This window comes from Phacochoerus africanus, chromosome 2, assembly GCF_016906955.1.
Source record: "Phacochoerus africanus isolate WHEZ1 chromosome 2, ROS_Pafr_v1, whole genome shotgun sequence".
NCBI classification, from domain to species: Eukaryota; Metazoa; Chordata; class Mammalia; order Artiodactyla; family Suidae; genus Phacochoerus; species Phacochoerus africanus.
In genome coordinates, this window is record NC_062545.1 from 139,206,199 (window position 1) to 139,226,521 (window position 20,323).

The 20,323-nt window shown below is 42.6% G+C and overlaps 1 protein-coding gene across 1 annotated transcript in view; it reads left to right on the top strand.

The window, feature by feature from the left end:
* Nucleotides 1–1,494: 1,494 nt before the first annotated feature.
* PGPEP1L (pyroglutamyl-peptidase I like) overlaps nt 1,495–20,323 on the top strand; it is a 72,197-nt gene continuing 53,368 nt past the window's right edge. The window contains exons 1-3 of the mRNA XM_047769199.1: nt 1,495–1,582; nt 2,523–2,669; nt 10,136–10,188. Of these exons, the coding sequence (XP_047625155.1) occupies nt 1,495–1,582; nt 2,523–2,669; nt 10,136–10,188 (288 nt within the window). The remainder of the gene's footprint in view (nt 1,583–2,522; nt 2,670–10,135; nt 10,189–20,323) is intronic.

Sequence of the window (20,323 nt, forward strand, 5' to 3'; positions counted from 1 at the left end):
ATTTTCACTGCCCTAAAAATCCTTTGCACCATATCTATTCATCTCTTCCCCTCAATCCCACCATTTTCTTTTTTATTAATTGCAAAATTAGAGGACATTTTAGGACATCAGAAAATTAGTGATTACAGGAAAGTGAAAATTCCAGGACACATTCCAGTTGCAGTTAAAACAGGAATGGCTTGGAGTTTCTGTCATGGCTCAGTGGAAATGAATCTGACTAGCAACTATGAGGATGTAGGTTCGATCCCTGGCCTCGCTCAGTGGGTTAAGGATCTGGCTTTGTTGTGGTGTATATCACAGACGCAGTTCAGATCTGGCATTGCTGTGGCTGTGGCATATGCCAGTGGCTACAGCTCCAATTAGACCACTAGCCTGGGAACTTCCATATGCCATGGGTGTGGCCCTAAAAAGACCAAAAAAAAAAAAATATATATATATATATATATGAATGGCTTATGTTGAATCTCGAAAAAAAATTACAGCTTTGTTATCAGAAAAGTAGCATTGTTTAAAAATGGGCAGTCTTAGCAGTTGAGGATATTCTTTTCAGACATGATAAGTTAACATTAACAAACACAAGTTAGACACCCAGACCTCGTTAGTCATGCTGATATCAGATTTGATCTTAGGGGCAATGAACTTTACAAATGTGGGCACGTCTAGTGACCTAATCTCATTTGTAAATATGATGGACAAGCAAAGCCCTCCTGATAGGACTAGTTAAGTGACATGAAGCATGAGAGCTGTTCACCAGAGGGTGGAGAAAACATCAACAGTGAGAATATGAGAAACTGGTTAATTGCTTTCAAACTTGGATTTTCGTATTGTCTACTTTAATCTCAAAATGAAGTGAAATGCAAAGCCCCTTGCATTCCCTGCAAAACAAGGCAGCCCCAGTTTCCCAGAGCAGGCAGGGGAAGGCCACTGGAGGCAAATACCACAACCCACCTGTTCTCCGTTATAAATAAGCCTGTAGCCCACACCAGGGACCAATTAAAAGAAATGGCCGTTGGTTCAGCGGCCCAGGAAAGCATCAGGTAGAGTCTTAATTCCTTGGCAGTGATCCCAATTAAATGGTGGTGGTGGGGAGGGTACTGTTTTTTATCAGGGGGCCAATTAAGAAGACAGAGCCACTAGGGTGCACACTCTCTAATGGAGCACTCTGAACTTGGGAAGCAATGTGATGTTAGAAGGGGGTTCTACCAGCTTCCCCTAATAGAGCTTCTCTTGGCCACACCGGATGGGGAAAGAGAATTATGGTCTTTGGCCTCTTATTAGACAGCTTTTCTAAAAAGTATTTTTAGTTAAAAAAAGTTTTTTTTAAGTAATATATTCTGAAAGGTCAAGATGTTGAATAACACTGCTTCTTCAATAGAGGAACCAGCCCCAAATGTTAGCTCTTTGGTTACTCTGACACAGTTAAAAAGGAGGCAGAAGGGCCAGGTGGCATGCCAAAGCATTCAAGTGCCCTATTAGGCGCTAACAGCAGGCAGAATGGGGGATGATGAGCGCAAAGCCTGGAAAGCCAACACAGACACTGCCAGTTGTGTGAACCTCTGCCCCAGGGCTGTGGGAGGGCTGGGTACAGTGCCTGGGGCTCAGTAAGACTGCATCCTGGAAGCAGTGCTGTGATCATCCTCATTTCAGGGAAAGGGGTTAGGGGAGTGGGGGAGGGGCTCAGAATCCTTAACTTGTCAGAGAATCCTCAGGTTATAGGCAGTAGGTGCTCTCAACCCTCACTGTCTTTTTTTCTTTTTTGCTTTTTAGGGCTGCACCCTCAGCATATGGAGGTTCCCAGGCTAGGGGTGGAATCGGAGCTACAGCTGCCAGCCTACACCACAGCTCACAGCAACGCGGGATCCTTAACCCACTGAGCAAGGCCAGGGATCAAACCTTCGTCCTCATGAATGCTACTCAGATTTGTTAACCACTGAGCCACGACGGGAACTCCTCAACCCTCACTTTTAACTCTAAGTTTCTTCTGTATTTTTGGTTTCTTTCTTTTTTGGTCACACCCGGGGCATGTGGAAGCTTCCCGGTCAGGGATAAACTGTCACTGCACATAGCAGTGACAACACTGGATCCTTAACCTGGTGAGCCACCAGAGAACTCTTTCCTTTTAAAAAAAAAAAAAAAAAAGCATATTTGACAGAATCATTTCCAAGAGCTATCAAATTTTATCAAGTTCTTCAGAAAAAACTTGTAGGGTCACCCATCATCCTGACTTGCTGGGGCTGTACTGGTTTTAGCACCTTTTAGCTATCCCTCCCCCCACCCAATCCCAGAAACTCCTCAGTACGGAGCAAATTGGGACAGTCTGTCACCATACTCGTGGCTGGCTCACGTTTGAACATACTGACCAACAAAGGGACCCAGACCCAGGTGGCCAGAAAGACCCTGATAGTGCTCTGACCTTCTACTTGTCTGTTGCTGCTGCCTCTGCGTCCTGAGCTGGCTATTTCTAATTTCAAGGACCATCATTTTACACTCTCTCCTCTAACCAAGAGTCTTCAGCCTTTCAGGGCCCCCAAAACCTTACGGGGTGACCCTCATTGGAGACAGAAGCTGTAGACCAGGCGGGAGGGGCCGGGCCTCTGACCCGCGCAGGCGCACATGCGCACTCCACACAGGCTTCATGGATTCCCAGTGCAGCTGCGTGGTAGTGACCGGTAAGACGACCTTTGTATTTTCCCACTTGATGCTGCTTTTAGCCTGACCACGGAATGCGCACTTGCCTGATCCTGGTCATAAACAGTTCCCTCCAGGGGAAAAAAGAGTGGCAACTGGTGGTGCCAATAATTCCAGATGGAGCTAACTTCCTGCCATGCCCTATTAAAAAAACAACCAGGGGACAGAGAGGCTTTTCTGCCTCTGTCCTGTCATTCCCTTCAAATGACTCTTGAGTGGCATACGCAGTAGGTGCCCATGTGCGGCTTAACTCCATCAAGGAGGAAGTGGAAGCTGGCCCCGGCTATTGGAGTCTGGGGCCCATGTGGCATCCATTTGGGTGCAGCTGCACAGCAGGAAGGGGGAGCCAGCGACCCAGAAAGAAAGGAGCCTCATAAGGCTGAGACAGTCCACCCTGAAAGGAGCACATAGCTCCCCCTAAACTGGAGAGCTTTTAGCCACTCAGGGGACTCACCCTCTCTGGGCCACCAGTTAGAGACTTTGAACCCCAAAATGTCAACTCAGAAGGAATGGTAGCGGCCCACTCCTGCCTTTCACTAGCAGTTCAAAATCAACCCCAGCCACGCCCAATCATTGTCACAGCTGGTCCCTGAAGGGCTTGATTTCTTCACAAAGCTCTTTATTTTTAGCCAGACACAGTTGGCATATTTTAAGTTTTTTGAATTGTGTTGGATAAAGGAAATGTAGCAGAGACAAGGGTTCCTGTATGTGTGGAAAATTGAAAGTTACCTATCTTAATATTTTCAGACTATAATCAAACTCCTGTTAACCTTCTGAGAAAAAGTCCTTTTGAAAACCTTTTATCTCCCTTGTTCTCATTTGTGTTATTTTGGGTATTAGAGATTGGTTCAAATTACCCTTGAATTCCTAAGGAAAATGTACCCATGATAAATGCGATACTTGTCACAAATGAAATATGAATATTGAAGCACCATGGCAAGCCTTAGACTCACACTGACCTTTGTCTCTGTCCTGTCAGCTTGTGGTTTGCTGGCAAACTCTAGATTGTTTGATGAAGTACTTGATGATCAGCTGCGATTTGGGAATGCCCACTGGTTTCCAGAGTGTGGCCCTCCTTTATTAAAAATGCTCTGGGCTGCCAGGGCCGTCTTTTCATTTAATTGGATTTGCTTCACATGTAAATCTCTCCAAGACAATTGGCACAGAGACAGTTGGGGCGGGGGCTGCTTTGACAAACTGCTTCAAGATCAAGACCGGCACCAGCAATGACAATGGGAGACTTGAGAAAACCTGCCTCCCTTCAAAGAGGCAAAGAAGGTTTCTGCAGCCCTTTTTCTCAAGTTCCACTCAAGGGCCTGCCAAGTTTAAAGTATAAGGTTTGACCCTACAAAGCAAGAGCTTCAGACCTTCATTTGCTGAGTTGTTTTGCTTAATTTAAAACATGTGAGAGATGATCTGAATATGCTGATCTGAATACAATGCTAAAGTAGAATGTGATTTTTTTTTTTTTTTTGGTGTCATAGCATTTTTAGTATTTCTACAGTCATCCTGGGAAGTACCTGGTTCCCAGTGACTTTTCCTTAATTTTATCTATCTATCTATCTATCTATCTATCTATCTATCTATCTATCTACCTATCTACAAATATATATATATTTTTAGGGCTGCATCCACGGCATATGAAGTTTCTCAGACTAGGGGTCAAATCGAAACTGTAGCTGCTGGCCTACACCAGAGCCATAGCAACTCCATATCCAAGCCGTGTCTGCAACCTACACCATAGCTCATGGCAACGCCAGATCCTTAACCCACTGAGTGAGGCCAGGAATTGAACCTGTGTCCTCATGGATGCTAGTCAGATTCGTTTCTGCTGAGCCACAATGGGAACTCCATAATCTCAATATTTTCCAAAATTTTTTGTTTGTGTGTTTTTTTGCTTGACAACTACAGGCTTATTTATTCTATAGGATTCAAAGTCAGAGAACACCACTGGCTTCCTGGGATATCTGCCCCAAACTTTTCTATTCCCTTAGAAGATTTGAGATAAACTTGTTATTGCTCTAGATACAGGGGTTCTGGAACTATAAAGATACAGTCTTCAGAGTTCCCGTCGCGGCACAGCGGAAATAAATCTGGGAACCATGAGGTTGCAGGTTCGATCCCTGGTCTTGCTCAGTGGGTTAAGGATCCACTGTTGCTGTGAGCTGTGGTATAGGTCTCAGACACGGCTTGGATCTGGTGTTGCTTGGATCTGGTGTTGCTGTGGTGTAGGCCAGCAGCTATAGCTCTGATTAGACCCCTAGCCTGGGAACCTCCATATGCCGTGGATGTGGCCCTAAAAAGCAAAAAATAAAAAATAAAAAAAGGGTGCAGTCCTTTCGGGAAATACATCATAGGAATCAAATAGCTGGAACTCAGAACCTCAGCTGGGTTCCAGGTACAGCTGAGTTGGACAATGTCACCTCTATCTGCAACCCACTGTGTATTTTGGTTGTGGCTCGGCGCTAACGAACGCGACCAGTATCCATGAGGACGTGGTTCGATCCCTGGCCTCACTTAGTGTGTAGGGGATCTGGGCTACAGCTCCAATTCGACCCCTAGCTCGGGAACATCCATATGCTACAGGTGCAGCCCTAAACAGACAAAAAAAAAAAAAAAATTTGCAGCACGCTGCACACCCTGAAGTGAGCCCCCCACCGGTCACAGGCCCACTCACAGTAGCTGACCTCACCTACAGGGCCAGGCAGGAACCATTGAACTCTGAGCATAAGCCAGGCTGAAGATGAAAAAAGAGGTCCAGGGGTCTGGTTCCTCCTCATAGCCACACCATCCTTAAGGGCTTGTGATGGTTAATTTCACATGTCAACTTGACTGGGCCATGGAGTGTCCAGAAAGCTGGTTAAACATTATTTCTGGATGAGGGATTTTCTGGCAGAAATTAGCATTTGAATCATGGGCTCAGTAAAGCAGATGCCCTTTCCACAGTGTGTGTGTGTGTGGGGGGGGTGCATCTAATCCATTAAGGGCTTGAATAGAATAAAAAAGCAGAGGAGAAGTTCCCTTTGTGGTGCAGTGAAAATGAATCTGACTAGTATCCATGAGAATGCAGGTTCAATCCCTGGCCTTATTCAGTGGGTTAGGGTATTGCTATCAGCTGTGGTATAGGTTGCAGATGTGGCTTGGATCCCATGTGGCTGTGGCCATGGCTGTGGCATAGGCCAGCGGCTAAAGCTCTGATTTGACGCCTAGCCTGGGAACCTCCATATGCTACAGGTGCAGCCCTAAAAAGGAAAAAACAAAAAACAAACAAACAAAAAAACCCAGAAAGTTTGCATTTCTCTGTCTGAAGCCATGAACTGGGACATCATTCTTCTCCTGCCTCAGACTGGTGCTCCTGGTTCTCAGGCCTTCAGCCTCAGACTGGAATGTACGCCACTGGCTTTCCTGGGTCTCCAGCTTGCAGATGGCAGGCAGATCTAGGGCCTTCTAAGTCTCCATAATTGCAGGAGCCAATTATAATAAAGGTCCTTCTATACATATACATATACATATGAATGTAGGCCTCTTAATTTTGAACAGAGAAATGAGGTTTAAAGTCCAGGTTAAATCTCAACATGGAAAAGTAAGGACGGGGCCCTTGAGGGATAAGCACGTTTGAGGGGGGGTGTTGGGACTGAGAAATGCTGGCATCAAGTGATCAGAGAGAATCAGCAGAGCAAAGCAGTGCATAGAGAGATGGTGGAAAAGGATTTAACACTTGTTGCACACCTACCACTTTCTGGAGAAAATACATGCCTTATATGGCATTGTTTAAACAGTGTAATGGTCCCAGGAGGTTTGTAACTATAACAACAATGAAGGTGAAGCTGACACTGCTTCCTTTGCTCAAGGCAGTATTGCAAATGCTCCATTTTTGAAGTTCCCACTGTGGTGCAGTGGTATTGGGGGTGTCTGCAGTGCCAGGATGCAGGTTCAGTCCCCAGCCAGGATCCAGCATTGCCACAGCTAGGGTGTAGGTTGCAACTGCGACTTGAATATGATCGTTGGCCCAAGAACTTCATATGCTGCAGGGTGGCCAAGAAAAGAAAAAAAAAAAAACTCCTCCATTTTATTCTTTCATTGAATCTTCACAACCCTGTTAGATTTTTGGTTCCCATTTTACAGATGAGGAAAGCAAGGCACTGAAGCTAAGGAACTTGATCAAGGTCACCCAGCTGCTAAGTGGTAGGGCTGAGAAGCAACAGCAGAAGCCTGACCCCAAGTACTAAAGTCTTGGACCACTCTTGGCTTCTGTTGGGCCATGGCCTGAGCTTTGGAGGTGCTGCTACATAGTACAGATGCCATAAAAGTGAGCAGCCACAACACTGAGTGACAGAGTCCCAAGATGTGACCTCTCCCCAAGCCATCAGGAAACCTTTCCTAAGCTAGTCCAAAGGGGGTCTGCTGTCCTCCCCAAAGCAAAATTCTACTTAATTGCCTTTTATTAGAAATCTTCATTGCAGTTAAATATGTAATAGTACACGGTATAAATAAGTGTTCCCAGTTCAAGGAACTTCCATCTGCACACCTCATTCCAACTGGCAAGGCTCCTGTTCCTTCCCAGAGTGAGGTCTCCACAACTAGGGCCAACCTCTCCCCTGGGCCTCACTATACTCTCGCTCATCCCGGCCAACCTGTCTTCATCTCCTCCCACCTATGAAGTCCCAGCTCACCCCCATCTTCTCCAGAAGTCTTCCTCAAGCACCCCCACCCTGCCTTCTCTCATCGCTCTGTAAAGTATTCTGATCCTAGTTGTTTGAAGTCTTGCTATTCAGTGTGTGGTCTGCAGGCCAGTAGCATTGATACCACTGAGAAGCTTGCTAGGAATACAGAATCTCTAGCATCACCCCAGACCCTCCCAATCAGATTCTACTTTTAAGATAAACATGCATACTAGCATTTGAAAAACACTGGACCAAACCACACAGTTTTGTAAACTTTTAATTTTGAAATAACTATAGATTCACAAGAATTTGCAAAGAAATATATAGAATGCTCCCCTGCATGTTTTACCCAGCCCCTCCAATGTTAACATCTTCAAATCAAAGGTAAGATGTTGACAATGGTATCATTCCGTGTGTGTGTGTGTATGCACATACACAACTCTTTGTAATTTTAAACATATATAGCTTTGTGTAACCACCAAAGGTAAATAATTGTACCAACATCACAAGGCTCCCTTGAACTTCCCCCTTATAGCCACACCCACCCTTTCCCCATCTCTTAACTCCTAGTAATCATTAATCTATTCTTCATCTATAATTATGTTTATAATGCAATCATGTGGTATGTATCCTTTTGAGATTGGCTTTTTACTCAGCATAATTACCCTGAGGTTCATTCAGGTTGTTCATACCAATAATTCCTTCATTTTAAAAACAATTGTTTAATAACTTGGAGATATAATTCACGTGCTATACAATTCACTCATTTAAAGTATACAGTTCAGTAGCTTTTAGTGTAGTCACAGAGTTATGTATTTATCACCACCATTAATTTTAGAACATTTTCATTACCCCCAGAGAAATTCCATCTTCCTTAGCTAGCACTCCCTAATCCTTGTCCCTACTCCCCCCACTACACACACACACACACACACACACACACACACACACACACTCAAGCTCTAGGCAATCGCTAATTCTGGACATTTCACATCAGTGGAATCATACGCTTTGTGATTGGCCACATTCACTGAGCATAATGTTTTCAAGGCTCATCCATGTTGTAACATAAATCAGCACTTCCTGTCTTTTTACTGACAAATGATATTCCATTGTATGGGTAATACCACATTTTGTTTATCCACTCATCAGTTGATGGACAGTTGGGTTGTTTCCACTTTTTTCTTCTCACTATTGAGCAATATTCCATGATCTGGATGAACCATAGTTTATTTAGCCATTCACTTGTTAAAGAACATTGGGGTAGTTTCTAGGTATGCGCTTTATTACAAATAGAACTGCAGTGAACATTTGTGTACAAGTTTCTGTGTGAAAATAAGTTTTCACTTCTCTGGGACAAATGTCCAAAAGTTCAAGTGCTTGGAAGTCCACTTTCAGTTTTAAAAGAAACTGTTTCTCAGAATGGCAGTTCCATTTTACATTCCCACCAACCATACATATGTGACCCAGTTTATTTTCATCCGCATCAGCTTTTGGGCTTATCAGCATTTCTGTTTTAGCCACTGATAGAAGTGCAGTGACATCTGATTGTGGTTTTAATTTGCATTTCTCTGATGGCTAATAACATTGAACAGCTTTTCATGTGTTTTCCACCTGTATATCCTCTTCATTGAAATGTTTCCCCATGTATTTTAACCATTTTCTAATTGGCTTGTTTTTGTCAAGTTGAATTTTGAGAGTTCTTTATACATTCTACATACAATGCCTTTGTCCAATATGTGATTTCCAATTATTTTCTCCCCGTCTGCAGCTTGTCTTTTCATCCTCTCAGCAGGTTCTTTTGCAGAGCAAAAGGTTTTCATTTTGATGAAGTCCCCTTTATCGGTTTTTACTTTTATGGGTTATGCACTTGGTGTCAAGTTCAAGAACTCTTCAACTAACCCTAGATACCAAGATTTTCTCCCTTTTTGTTTTCCCTAAAAGTTTTATCATTTTACTTTTTACATTTAAGTCCGTGATCCATTTTGAATTATTTTTGTATGTGATGCAGGCTAAGAGATCCTTTTTTTGCCTATAGGTGTCCAATTGTTCCAGACCCATTTCTTCAAAGGCTGTCCCTACTCCATTGAATTACTTTTGTATCTTTGTTAACAAACAACTGGGCATATTTGTGTGGGTGTATTTCTGGGCTGTCTACACAGCATGATTTTTTTTTTTTTTTTTGCTTTTTTTGGCTCCCTCTTGGCATATGACGTTCCCGGGCCAGGGATCAGATCCAAGTCACAGTTGCAACCTACGCTACAGCTGCAGCAATGCCGGATCCTTAACCCACTGTGCTGGGCTGAGGATCAAACTTGTGTCCCACCACTACAAATATGCCACCAATACTGTCTCACCATAGCAGGAGGTCCTACACAGCATGCATTTTAACTGCATGTGTGTATACACTTTCTTAAGGGCATAGGTCAGCCCCGCATTCCTTTTTGCTCCCCCACAATCCCTCACACAAGAGGACTTGGAAGATTCTCCCAGTTGGCAAGGTTGCAGGCCTCCATGAGAAGAGATGTGTGGGGAGTTCCTTGGTGACACAGTGGGTTAAGGATCCAGCATTGTCACTGCCATGGCCTGGGAACTTCCTCATGCCTTGGGTGTGGTCCAAAAAAAAGAGAGAGAGAGAGAGAAAAGGGATATGTGGAGTCCCCATGAGCACACTATGGTGCCAGAAGCCACAGGAGGTTCCCAGGTAAATGTGGGAAGCAACTCAGGGTTTGAGGTACCCCATCCTAAGGCCTGCCCTGAGCAAACAGTCTTTTTGGTTTCAGGTTTTGGGCCCTTCCGGCAGCACCTGGTGAATTCCAGCTGGGAAGCAGTGAAGGTAAAGACCCTCTGGGCCCAGATCCAAGAGCTCAGGGCCCAGCCAGTTCTTTCTGTGGTTCTGAGATAACCCAGCATGCAGGCCCCTTGGTGACCATGGGAGGGGGAAAGCACACACTGGGAGCCCTGGAACATGAGCTATAACCTTTGGTTCTTCGGTTGACTTGCCTGCCCCCTGGGGCCCCTTCTGGCTCAGTGTTTAAAAAAAAAAAAGGCTAAAGAGACACCTCTGGGAAGGATGGGGAGTGGCCCAGGCAGTCTGGGAACCCCTTCTGGCTGTAGAATGTTGGAAAAGTCACTTCCCCCAGCCTCAGTGTCCTTGTTCATGAAATCGGAAAGTAATATCACTGTCATTACTGGATGGTTCTGGGCACAAAAGAGGTAAGTATGTGAAGCAAGTATAAGTTTGCTAAAGCAACTTTTTTTTTTGTCTTTTTGTCTTTTTAGGGCCACACCCATGGCATATGGAGGTTCCCAGGCTAGGGGTCAAATTGGAGCTACAAACAGCTGCTGGCCTACACCACAGCCACAGCAACGCCAGATCCGAGCCTCATCTGCGACCTATACCACAGCTCACAGCAACACCAGATCCTTAACCCACTGAGCGAGGCCAGGGATTGAACCCGCAACCTCATGGTTCCTAGTTGGATTCATTTCCACTGTGCCATGACGGGAACTCCTAAAGCAGCTTTTTTAAAGCACAGCACCTGGCACAGGAGAAAACACATCCATAGACAGGTTGTAAGGAGGCCTCATCCATTGAGCAGACCTCTCCTCTCTGAAGCAGTTGCCTCACTCGTACCAGTCCCCACATGGTGTCACTTGGAGGCTCAGTACACAGCCAGCTGTTTCTTCACACTTGACCAACCATTTCATGCCTCTCTCAGATCAAGCCAAAGGTGGGGTCTTGACTCTATTCTCAGAGTTTCCCAGTCAAGCTGAAAATGCAGCAAAATCACTTAAAGTGTGCGTTTGCAGCCACTGTAGCATTGGTTTCCTAGCCTGTCTACACAGATGCAATCCAGGAAACTCTTTTCTCTTGAGTTAGAACTTAGGTTTTTTTTTTTTTTTCAACTAGCCAGAAAGCTCAGAAAGCCCCAGATTCACTGCCAAACCTCACCACTGCATGCAACACACCAGAAAGGCCAGGATGGGGCTTTCATGAGTTCCCAGCATTTGCAGCCAGTTTCTCAAAAAACAGGACTTCTTACTGCTGTGAGCCCTTCTTTTTGCAGTCATGAGAATGGAAAAGAGCCAGGCTACCTGGGATCAGGTAGTTCTCAATTCCAACTGCTGCAAGCTGTTGGTGTCAAAACAAGTCACTCAAATTTTCTTTGCCTCAGTTTTCTTATCTGTATAATGGGAAGCTTGTAATGAATGGGAATTGACACACATAAACCCCTCAGAACTTGGCAGAACAACTGCTTACTGGTGCTCACAAGTACCATTCTTATTACTAGGAAGCAGTTCTACCAGTTAGTTTTCTCAGTCAAGGTCAAATGGAATCGGACTTTGGATAGCCACAGAATGATGGAGGGGGGGATTATTTGGTAGGTTCGAGGTTGAGTGAGAAAGCTGGAAAATCAGGGCAGAAACAGAAGCAGGCTAAGGTTTTCTAGGAGGAGGCAGCAGGATGGCAAACTAAGTGCTCCGAAGGCTCTTCTCCTGCATATAAACTAGGAAAGATAGAATCCTGCTGGGCACAAAGTGGTAAAGGAAAACTTATGCACGTCATACCACACACAGATCCATCACACATAGTGAAGGCTGCAGCCTGAAGGAATGAGTGGTCAGCATCCCCTCCCCTACAAAACACACCCAAAAGACAGGGGGCATGTTGTCATTGTCACCATTGTCATCAGCAAGGGAGATGGACCAGAACTGAGACTTTTACTGTAAGTCAGACCCTTGAAAGAAGATCCTGTGGATTCTAGTACCCCTGACTCCCAGGAAAGCGTATGCAGTTTCTCTTGAGGATTTAAAACTCAGATTTTTGGCGTTCCCTTCGTGGTTCAGCAGTTAAAAAACACAACTATGATCCATGAGGATGTGGGTTTGATCCCTGGCCTCACTCAGTGGGTTAAGGATCCGGCATTGCTGTGAGCTGTGTGGTGGAGGTTGCGGATGTGGCTTGGATCCTGAGTTGCTGTGGCTGTGGTGTAGCTGGCAGCTGTAGCTCCAGTTTGACCCCTAGCCTGGGATCTTTCATATGCCGTGGGTGAGACTCTAAAAAGCAACACCTCAGGCTTTTCTGCAAAGTAAGATGAGCTAAACAATCAAAGATCCCCAATCAAAGATCCCCAATCTTTCCAATCAAAGATCCCCAAATATGCAAAGAAACCAACTACCCTGAGTAAGAATCAACAGAAGCAGATTTAGAACCTAAAGAACTTTGAGTTTCTAAATCATTCTGCTAGATATTAGCATAAAATAGCATAATTATATATAGAATATTTAAAGAAGTAATGATATAATCACCAAAATAAGCAAAAAAATGGCTATCAAAAGATTAGACAAGTGAGTTCCCTGGTGGAGCAGTGGGTTAAAGACCTGACATTGTCTTGGGTGACTGCTGTGGCAAAGATTTTGTCCCTAGACCAGGAACTTCTGCATGCTGCAGGTGTGGCAAAGATAAATTTAAAATATTAGGCTAATTGAAAAGGGGGATAAGAGAACTATAGAAATTTAAAACACAAGTGTTGAGGTGAAGAGATTAACAGATGACTTAAAAGATGGTTTAGAATTATGCTAAGTGAAAGATACCAGTCACAAAAGCCCACATATTGTATAAATCCATTTAGATGAATGTCCAGATGAAGTTAATCTATGATATATAAAGTAAATTCATGGTTGTATAGGGCAAGTGATTGGGTATTGGGGGAAATAGGGAGTGACTGTAATGGGTATAGGATTTTTTTAGAGATGATGACAATGTTCTCAAATTGATCAAAGTGATTGTTGCACAACTCTGAATGTACTGAAAGGCAATGAATTATAAACTTTAAACATAAATTGTATGGTATGCAAAATATAAATACATGTGTATAGCAGTTTAGAGACATGAAGTGAAAATTAGTGAACTAGAAGATAGCTCTGGTGATATTTTTCAAAGGGCAGCATAAAGAGATGGACAAGGAAATGGAAAAAGAAATTAAGACATGGATAATAAAATCAGATATTCAAACATGTTTATTTGGAATTCTATAAGGTGAGAATAAGAATGGAAGAAAGCATCATTCAAAGAAATAATGATTAAGACTATTGCAGGAGTTCCCATTGTGGCGCAGTGGAAACAAATCTAACAAGTATCCATGAGGATGTGGGTTTGATCCCCTGGCCTCACTCAGTGGGTCAGCTATTTGGCAAGGCTGTGAGCTGTGATGTAGGTCACAGAAGTGGCTCAGATCCCACATTACTGTGGCTGTGGTATAGGCCATCAGCTTTAGCTCCAGTTTGACCCCTAGCTTGGGAACTTCCATATGCCATGGGTGTGGCCTAAAAATAAAAAAATTTATAAAAGACTGTTGCAGAATTGGATGAAAAACATGGATCTACAAAGATGTATAAACTATATACCAAGCAAAACCAAAATCCATTGCTATACACTCATCACACTAAGACTGCAGAAAACCAAAGACAGGGAGATCCAAGAGTATCCAGGAAGAAAAGACAAGTCACCTACAAAAGGCAGTTTCATTAGACTATGAATAAATTTCTCAAAAACAATAATAAAAGCCAGAAAATAGCGGAGTGACATCAAAGAACTGGAGAAAAAAATTTCAACCTGAAATTTTGTACCCAGTAAAATTATTTTCCAAGACCAAGGATGAAATGAAGACATTTTCTTAAAAGCCAGCATCGGGAGTTTACTACCAACATGCACAAGCCTAAAGAATATAAAGGATCATTCACAAGGAAGAAAAATGGTCCCAGAAAGATGATGTGAGGTGCAAAGAGGAACAGCGAGCCTGGAGGTAAAATCTAAACTAGCACTATTTGTTAATACTGACAGTAGTAATTGATGGCTAATTTTAAGTTTAAAAATAAAGGAATGATCTGAAATATAGGACAATGAAAGCATAGAAGTCAAGAGGTATATGTATGACCAGGTCATATTTCTGTACAACAGAAATTGACAGAACAATGTAAATCCACTATAATAGAAAAAATAAAAATGTAAAAAATAAAAAATTTCCACTCCAAAAAAAGAAGTCAAGAGGGATAATTCGAGTTTAAGTCTTCTAAGGACCTTCACAGGCATCTTGATATCAATTTAGACTTTGTTAAGCTATGTATATAAATATATATATATATATATTTAATTGAAATGTAGTATATAATTGAAGTATGGTATTATAATGTATTAGTTTCAGGTGTACAGATTCTTTTCCATTATAGATTGTTACAAGATATTGAATATAATTCCCTGTGCTATATATATAATAGGTATTGGTTATCTGTTTTATTTTATTTTTTTATTGATAGATTTCTTTTTTTATAATGATTCTTATTTTTTTCCATTATAGCTGGTTTACAGTGTTCTGTCAGTTTTCTACTGTACAGCATAGTGACCCAGTTACACATACATGTATACATTTTTTGTTCTCACATTATCAGGCTTCATCATAAGTGACTAGACGGTTATCTGTTTTATATATAGTGGTATGTATTTGTTAATTCCAAGCTCCTAATTTATTCTCCCTCCATAGTTTCTCCTTTGGTAACCATAAGTTTGTTTTCTATGTCGGTGAGTCTGTTTCAGTTTTGTAAATAAGTTCATTTGTATCATTTTTTAAAGATTCTGCATGTAAGTGATATCATATGATATTTGTCTTTGTATGACTTGCTTCACCTACTCCACTTAGTATGATAGTCTCTAAGTCCATCCATGTTGCTGCAAATGGCTTTTTTTCCCATTCTTTTTTATGGCTGAGTATTATTCCATTGTGTGTGTTTGTGTGTGTGTGTCTGTCTGTGTGTGTCTGTGTGTGTGTATCACATCTTTATCCACTCATTTGTTGGTAGACACTTGAGGGGCTTCCATGTCTTGGCTGTTGTGAATAGTGCTGCTCTGAACATTGGAGTATATGTATCTTTTTGAATTAATATTTTCATCTCTTCTGAATATATGCCCAGGAGTAGGATTGCAGGATCATATAGTAACTCTGTTTTTAGTTTTTTAAGGGACCGCTATACCATTCCCCACAGTGGCTGCATCTTACCTTTCCATCAGTAGTGTAGGAGAGTTCCCTTTTCTCCACACCCACTCCAGCATCTTCGTTTGTAGACTTTTTAATGATGGCCATTCTGACCAGTGTGAGGTAATGCCTCATTGTAGCTTTGATATGTATCTCTCTAATAATTAGCAGGTTCAAGCATCATTACATATAGCCTAATGGCCATCTGTATGTCTTCTTTGGAGAAATGTCTGTTTTGGTCTTCTGCCCATTTGCTGATTGGGTTGTTTTTTTCATATTGAACTATATGAGCTGTTTGTATATTTTGGAAATTAATCCCTTGTCAGCCACATTGTTTGCAAATATTTCCCCTGTTCTGTAAGTTGTCTTTTGTTTATGGTTTCCCTTGCTGTGTGCAAGAACTTTTAAGCAGAATTAAGTTCCATTTATTTATTTTTGCTTTTATTTCCATTATTCTAGGAGATGGATCCAAAAAGATATTGCTAGAGTTCCCACTGTGGCTCAGTGGGTTAAGGGTCCAGCATTGCTGTAGCTGTGGTGAGGGTTGCAGCTCTGGCTTGGGTTCATTCCCTAGCCTGGGAACTTCCATATGCTGCAGTGGTGGCCAAAAATGAAAACAAACAAATACACACACACACAAAACCCACAAAAAGATATTGCTGTGATTTATGTCAGAGTGTTCTGACTGTGTTTTCCTCTAGAAGTTTTATAATATCTGGTCTTACATTTAGATCTTTAATCCATTTTGAGTTTATTTTTGTATGTGGCATTAGAGAATGTTCTAATTTCATTCTTTTACATGTAGCTTGTCAGATTTCCCAGAACCACTTATTGAAGAGACTATTTTTTCTCCATTGTATATTCTTGCTTTCTTTGTCACAGATTAATTGACCACATAAGTATATGGGGTTTATTTCTAGGGTTTCTATCCTTTTCCATTGATCTACATGTCTGTTTTTGTGCCAATACCATACTATTTTGATTACTGTAGCTTTTTAGTATAATCTTAAGTCAGGGAGCCTAATTTCTCCAGCTCCACTCTTTTTTTCAAGATTGTTTTGGCTACTGGGGGGTCTTCTGTGTTAAAAATTATTTATTCTTTTTTTTTTGTCTTTTTGCCACTTCTTGAGCCACTCCCATGGCATATGGAGGTTCCCAGGCTAGGGGTCGAATCAGAGCTGTAGCTGCCAGCCTACGCCAGAGCCACAGCAACATGGGATCTGAGCCACGTCTGCAACCTACACCACAGCTCATGGCAACGCTGGATCCTTAACCCACTGAGCAAGGCCAGCGATCAAACCCACAACCTCATGGTTCCTAGTTGGATTCGTTAATCACTAAGCCATGACGGGAACTCCAAAAATTATTTATTCTTGTTCTGTGAAAAATGCCACTGGTGGTTTGAAAGGGATTGCATTAAATCTAGATTGTCATGGGTAGTATGGTCATCGTAACAATATCGATTCTTCTAATCCAAGAACACATTATTTCCATCTGTTTGTATCACCTTCAGTTTCTTTCTTCAGCATCTTATTATTTCTGGGTACAGGTCTTTTGCCTCCTTAGGTAGATTTAGTCCTAGATATCTTATTCTCTTTGATGCAGTGGTAAATGAGATTGTTTCTTTTATTTCTCAATTCTGATATTTCATCATTAATGTATAGTAATGCAACAGATTTCTGTACATTAATTTTGTGTCCTGCAACTTTACTAAATTCATTGATGAGCTCTAGTAGTTTTCTGGTGGCATCTCTAGGATTTTCAATGTATAGAATCATGTCATCTGCAAAAAGTGACTGTTTTGATTCTTCCTTCTGTTTTGGGTTCCTTTTAATTCTCTTCTCTAATTGCTATGGCTAGGACATCCAAAACTATGTTGAGTAAAAGTGGCGCGAGTGGGCATCCTTGTCTTGTTTGTGATCTTAGAAGGAATACTTTCAGCTTTTCACCACTGAGTATGATGTTAGCTGTGCATTTGTCATATATATTGAGGTATGTACCTTTGATGTCCACTTTATGGAGAATTTTTTCATAAATAGATATTGAAAATTTTGGGGGCCACACTGACAGCGTACAGAAGTTCTGGGACCAGGGATTGAACCTGCACCACGGCAGTAACCAGAGCCACAGCAGTGACGATGCCAGATACTTAACCTACGGAGCCATGAGGGAACTCCAAATTTCATGAATCTTTTTTTCCCATCTATTGAGATGATCATATGATTTTTATTCTTCAATTCGTTAATGTGGTATATCACACTGATCAATTTGCAGGTATTGGAAAATCCTTGCACCCCTAGGATAAATGCCAATTGTATATGATGACAAAATTTCAAGAGTAACTATGAAGGAGTAGAAATGAAGTATACGACTTCCAAGAGAGCAGAGAAACAAAACAGAGTAAGTAAGCAGATGAAGAAAACTATAATCAAAGGGGCTCATAAGTCACCCAATAAGAAACAAGGTAGATGAATACAGGGTCTCCATCCTGCTGAATACTAGATACTGCAGCTTGTCCCCATAACACTGGCTGCTGTATACCCCCCACTGGCATTATTGGTGCCCTTGGAACCTTGATGTTTCTTCTATCAGAGATTTGCTCCTGACTCAAAGATGAGTGTACCAGATGTGGCCTTGGCCACAACAAAACTGACCTTTCAGTGTTTGTGGTGGGAGCTGGAATCTGTCTTCTACCAAGACCCCAATATTAAGAGTTGCCACAAATAAGAGTAAGGTCAAAGAAATAACAATGTTGATTTGTATATAAAATATTAACTCTTGGAGTTCCCTGGTAGCTCAGCAGGTTAAGTATCTGGTGTTGTCACCACTGTGGCATAGTTCAATCCTTGGCTTAGGAACTTCCACATGCCACCAGCATGCGCCCCACCCCCCACCCCAAAGTTAACTCTTCTCAGCTCAAACTATATTTATCCAGTTCCTGATTTGGAACACAACCTACTGAAACATGAGTCTCTCCCTGTCCCACCCCAGCTAGGTGTACTGCAGTGCAGTTCTGACACTAACCTGATGCCGCAAGTTAAAGGCAAAGTCCTCTACAAGATTGCCCTACCTTTAGACACAACCTGCATTTCAAGAGTCCTGAGTCAGGATTTCTGACTGACTGTAAATTCGGGTATTTTCATGACCCCTGCAGTTTTGATAATTTGCTAGAATGACTCACAGGGCTCAGGAAAGCTTTAAGATTACAGTTTTTACATAAAGGATACATTTAGGGTGAGCTCTAGTTGAGCCCCATAGCAGAGCTTTCATGCCCTCTTCCTGTGGAGTCGGGGCACATTATCCTTCTGATACATCAGTGCATTCATCAATGCATTCATCAAACTTCACCAAACCTCCACATCCAGAGTTTTTATTGGAGTTTCATGGTATAGGCGTGATTGGTTAAATCATTGGCAGCGTGATTGAATTCAGTCTCTAGTCTACCTTCCCTCTCTGAAGGTCAGGCAGCTGAAAGTCCTAACCTCACAAGTGTTTGTTTTTTCTGGTGACCAGATTCCATCCTGAAGCTATCAGGGGCCACCATGAGTCATCCCCTTTAGCGTATCAAAGATACCCCTGTTGCTCAGGAAATTCCAAGAGTTTTGAAGGTCTGTGCCTGGAACTGGGGACAAAGACCAGATAACCACATATATATACCAGATATATTCTTTCTCTTTTTTTCTCCCCCCCATAGCATATGAAGTCCTGGGGTTGGGGATCAGATCCAAGCCACAGTTGTGACCTACACCACAGCTGTGGCAACACTGGGTCCTTAACCCACTGTGCCTGTGCTGGGCTGGGGTTCAAACCCATGTCCCAGTGCTCTAGAGATGCCACTGATCCCATTGTGCCACAGTGTGAGCTCCCAAGTATACTCTTTCTTATACCACAGTTCCCCACAGGGGTTCTGGTGTAGGGAGAGGAGAAGGCTTGTTAATAAAATAATGACAACCCAAAGCAGATTCTGAGAAGTGCTCCTCTATGAGACTCTGAATAGGAAGAGATTAATATCATTCTGGAGAACATATGGAAGAAAGGAACCTAAAGCAAAATGAGAAAAACCTGCACCCCTGGGAGGTCACTGGGAAGGCCATCTGGTGGAAGCAGCAATGAAAGACAGGCAAATTTCTGGCAAGAGGGAATAAATTCTCCAAAGCACCATGTGTTGGGTATTCTAGACACTTCATGCGGAGTAGCTCACTGCATTCTTCCTGAAGTCCAAATAAGTTGATACAGCTATTCCCATTCTGAGGGCAAGGAAATGGGTTCTCAGAGAGGTTGAATATCTGGCCTGAGGACACGTGCCGTGAAAGTAGCAGTGCCTAGATTCCAATCTCAGGTGGTACCAGTGAGTGAAGTCCAAATTCTGCCCACTTGCCTTGCTCTTCCCCAGAACAAAACAACACTGGGTTCAGAAGAGAAGCTCTTCCAGCACAATAATGGCTTTTAAACCTCCTAGAAACCAAATATCAAGACCCATTACCCAGTGACCCAAGGATTAGCAAAGTGAGACTCTTCACCCAAATGCCTCAGCCCGACATCCACATCATCATATCTGCCATCTTTGGAGCTTTCCCACAGGAGCCTGAGACATGGACAAGGCAAAAGGCTGCATAGTCTTGTTCACAATGCAACCATAGGATTGATGACTAGAACAGAAACCTCCTTACCAGCCGATGGGGAGGCAAACCCAAGCCCAGCTCCTTGTGCTCTCTGTCACTCTAGTTTGCCTTCTCCACTGGTCCCTGCTAACAGACTCTGGCTTATGCTTTCCCCTTCTTTCTAGTGTTTTTCTCTAGAGAAGAGGCACTTGCAGTCTCTTTAGAGGCTACTTTACTCTCAACCCTCAGACCATTCTCTCTTCCTTTCCCATCCAGGATCATTCTGTGTCATCCACTAATGTGCCTATAGACTCAGCTCAGTGTTAGACCTGCTGAT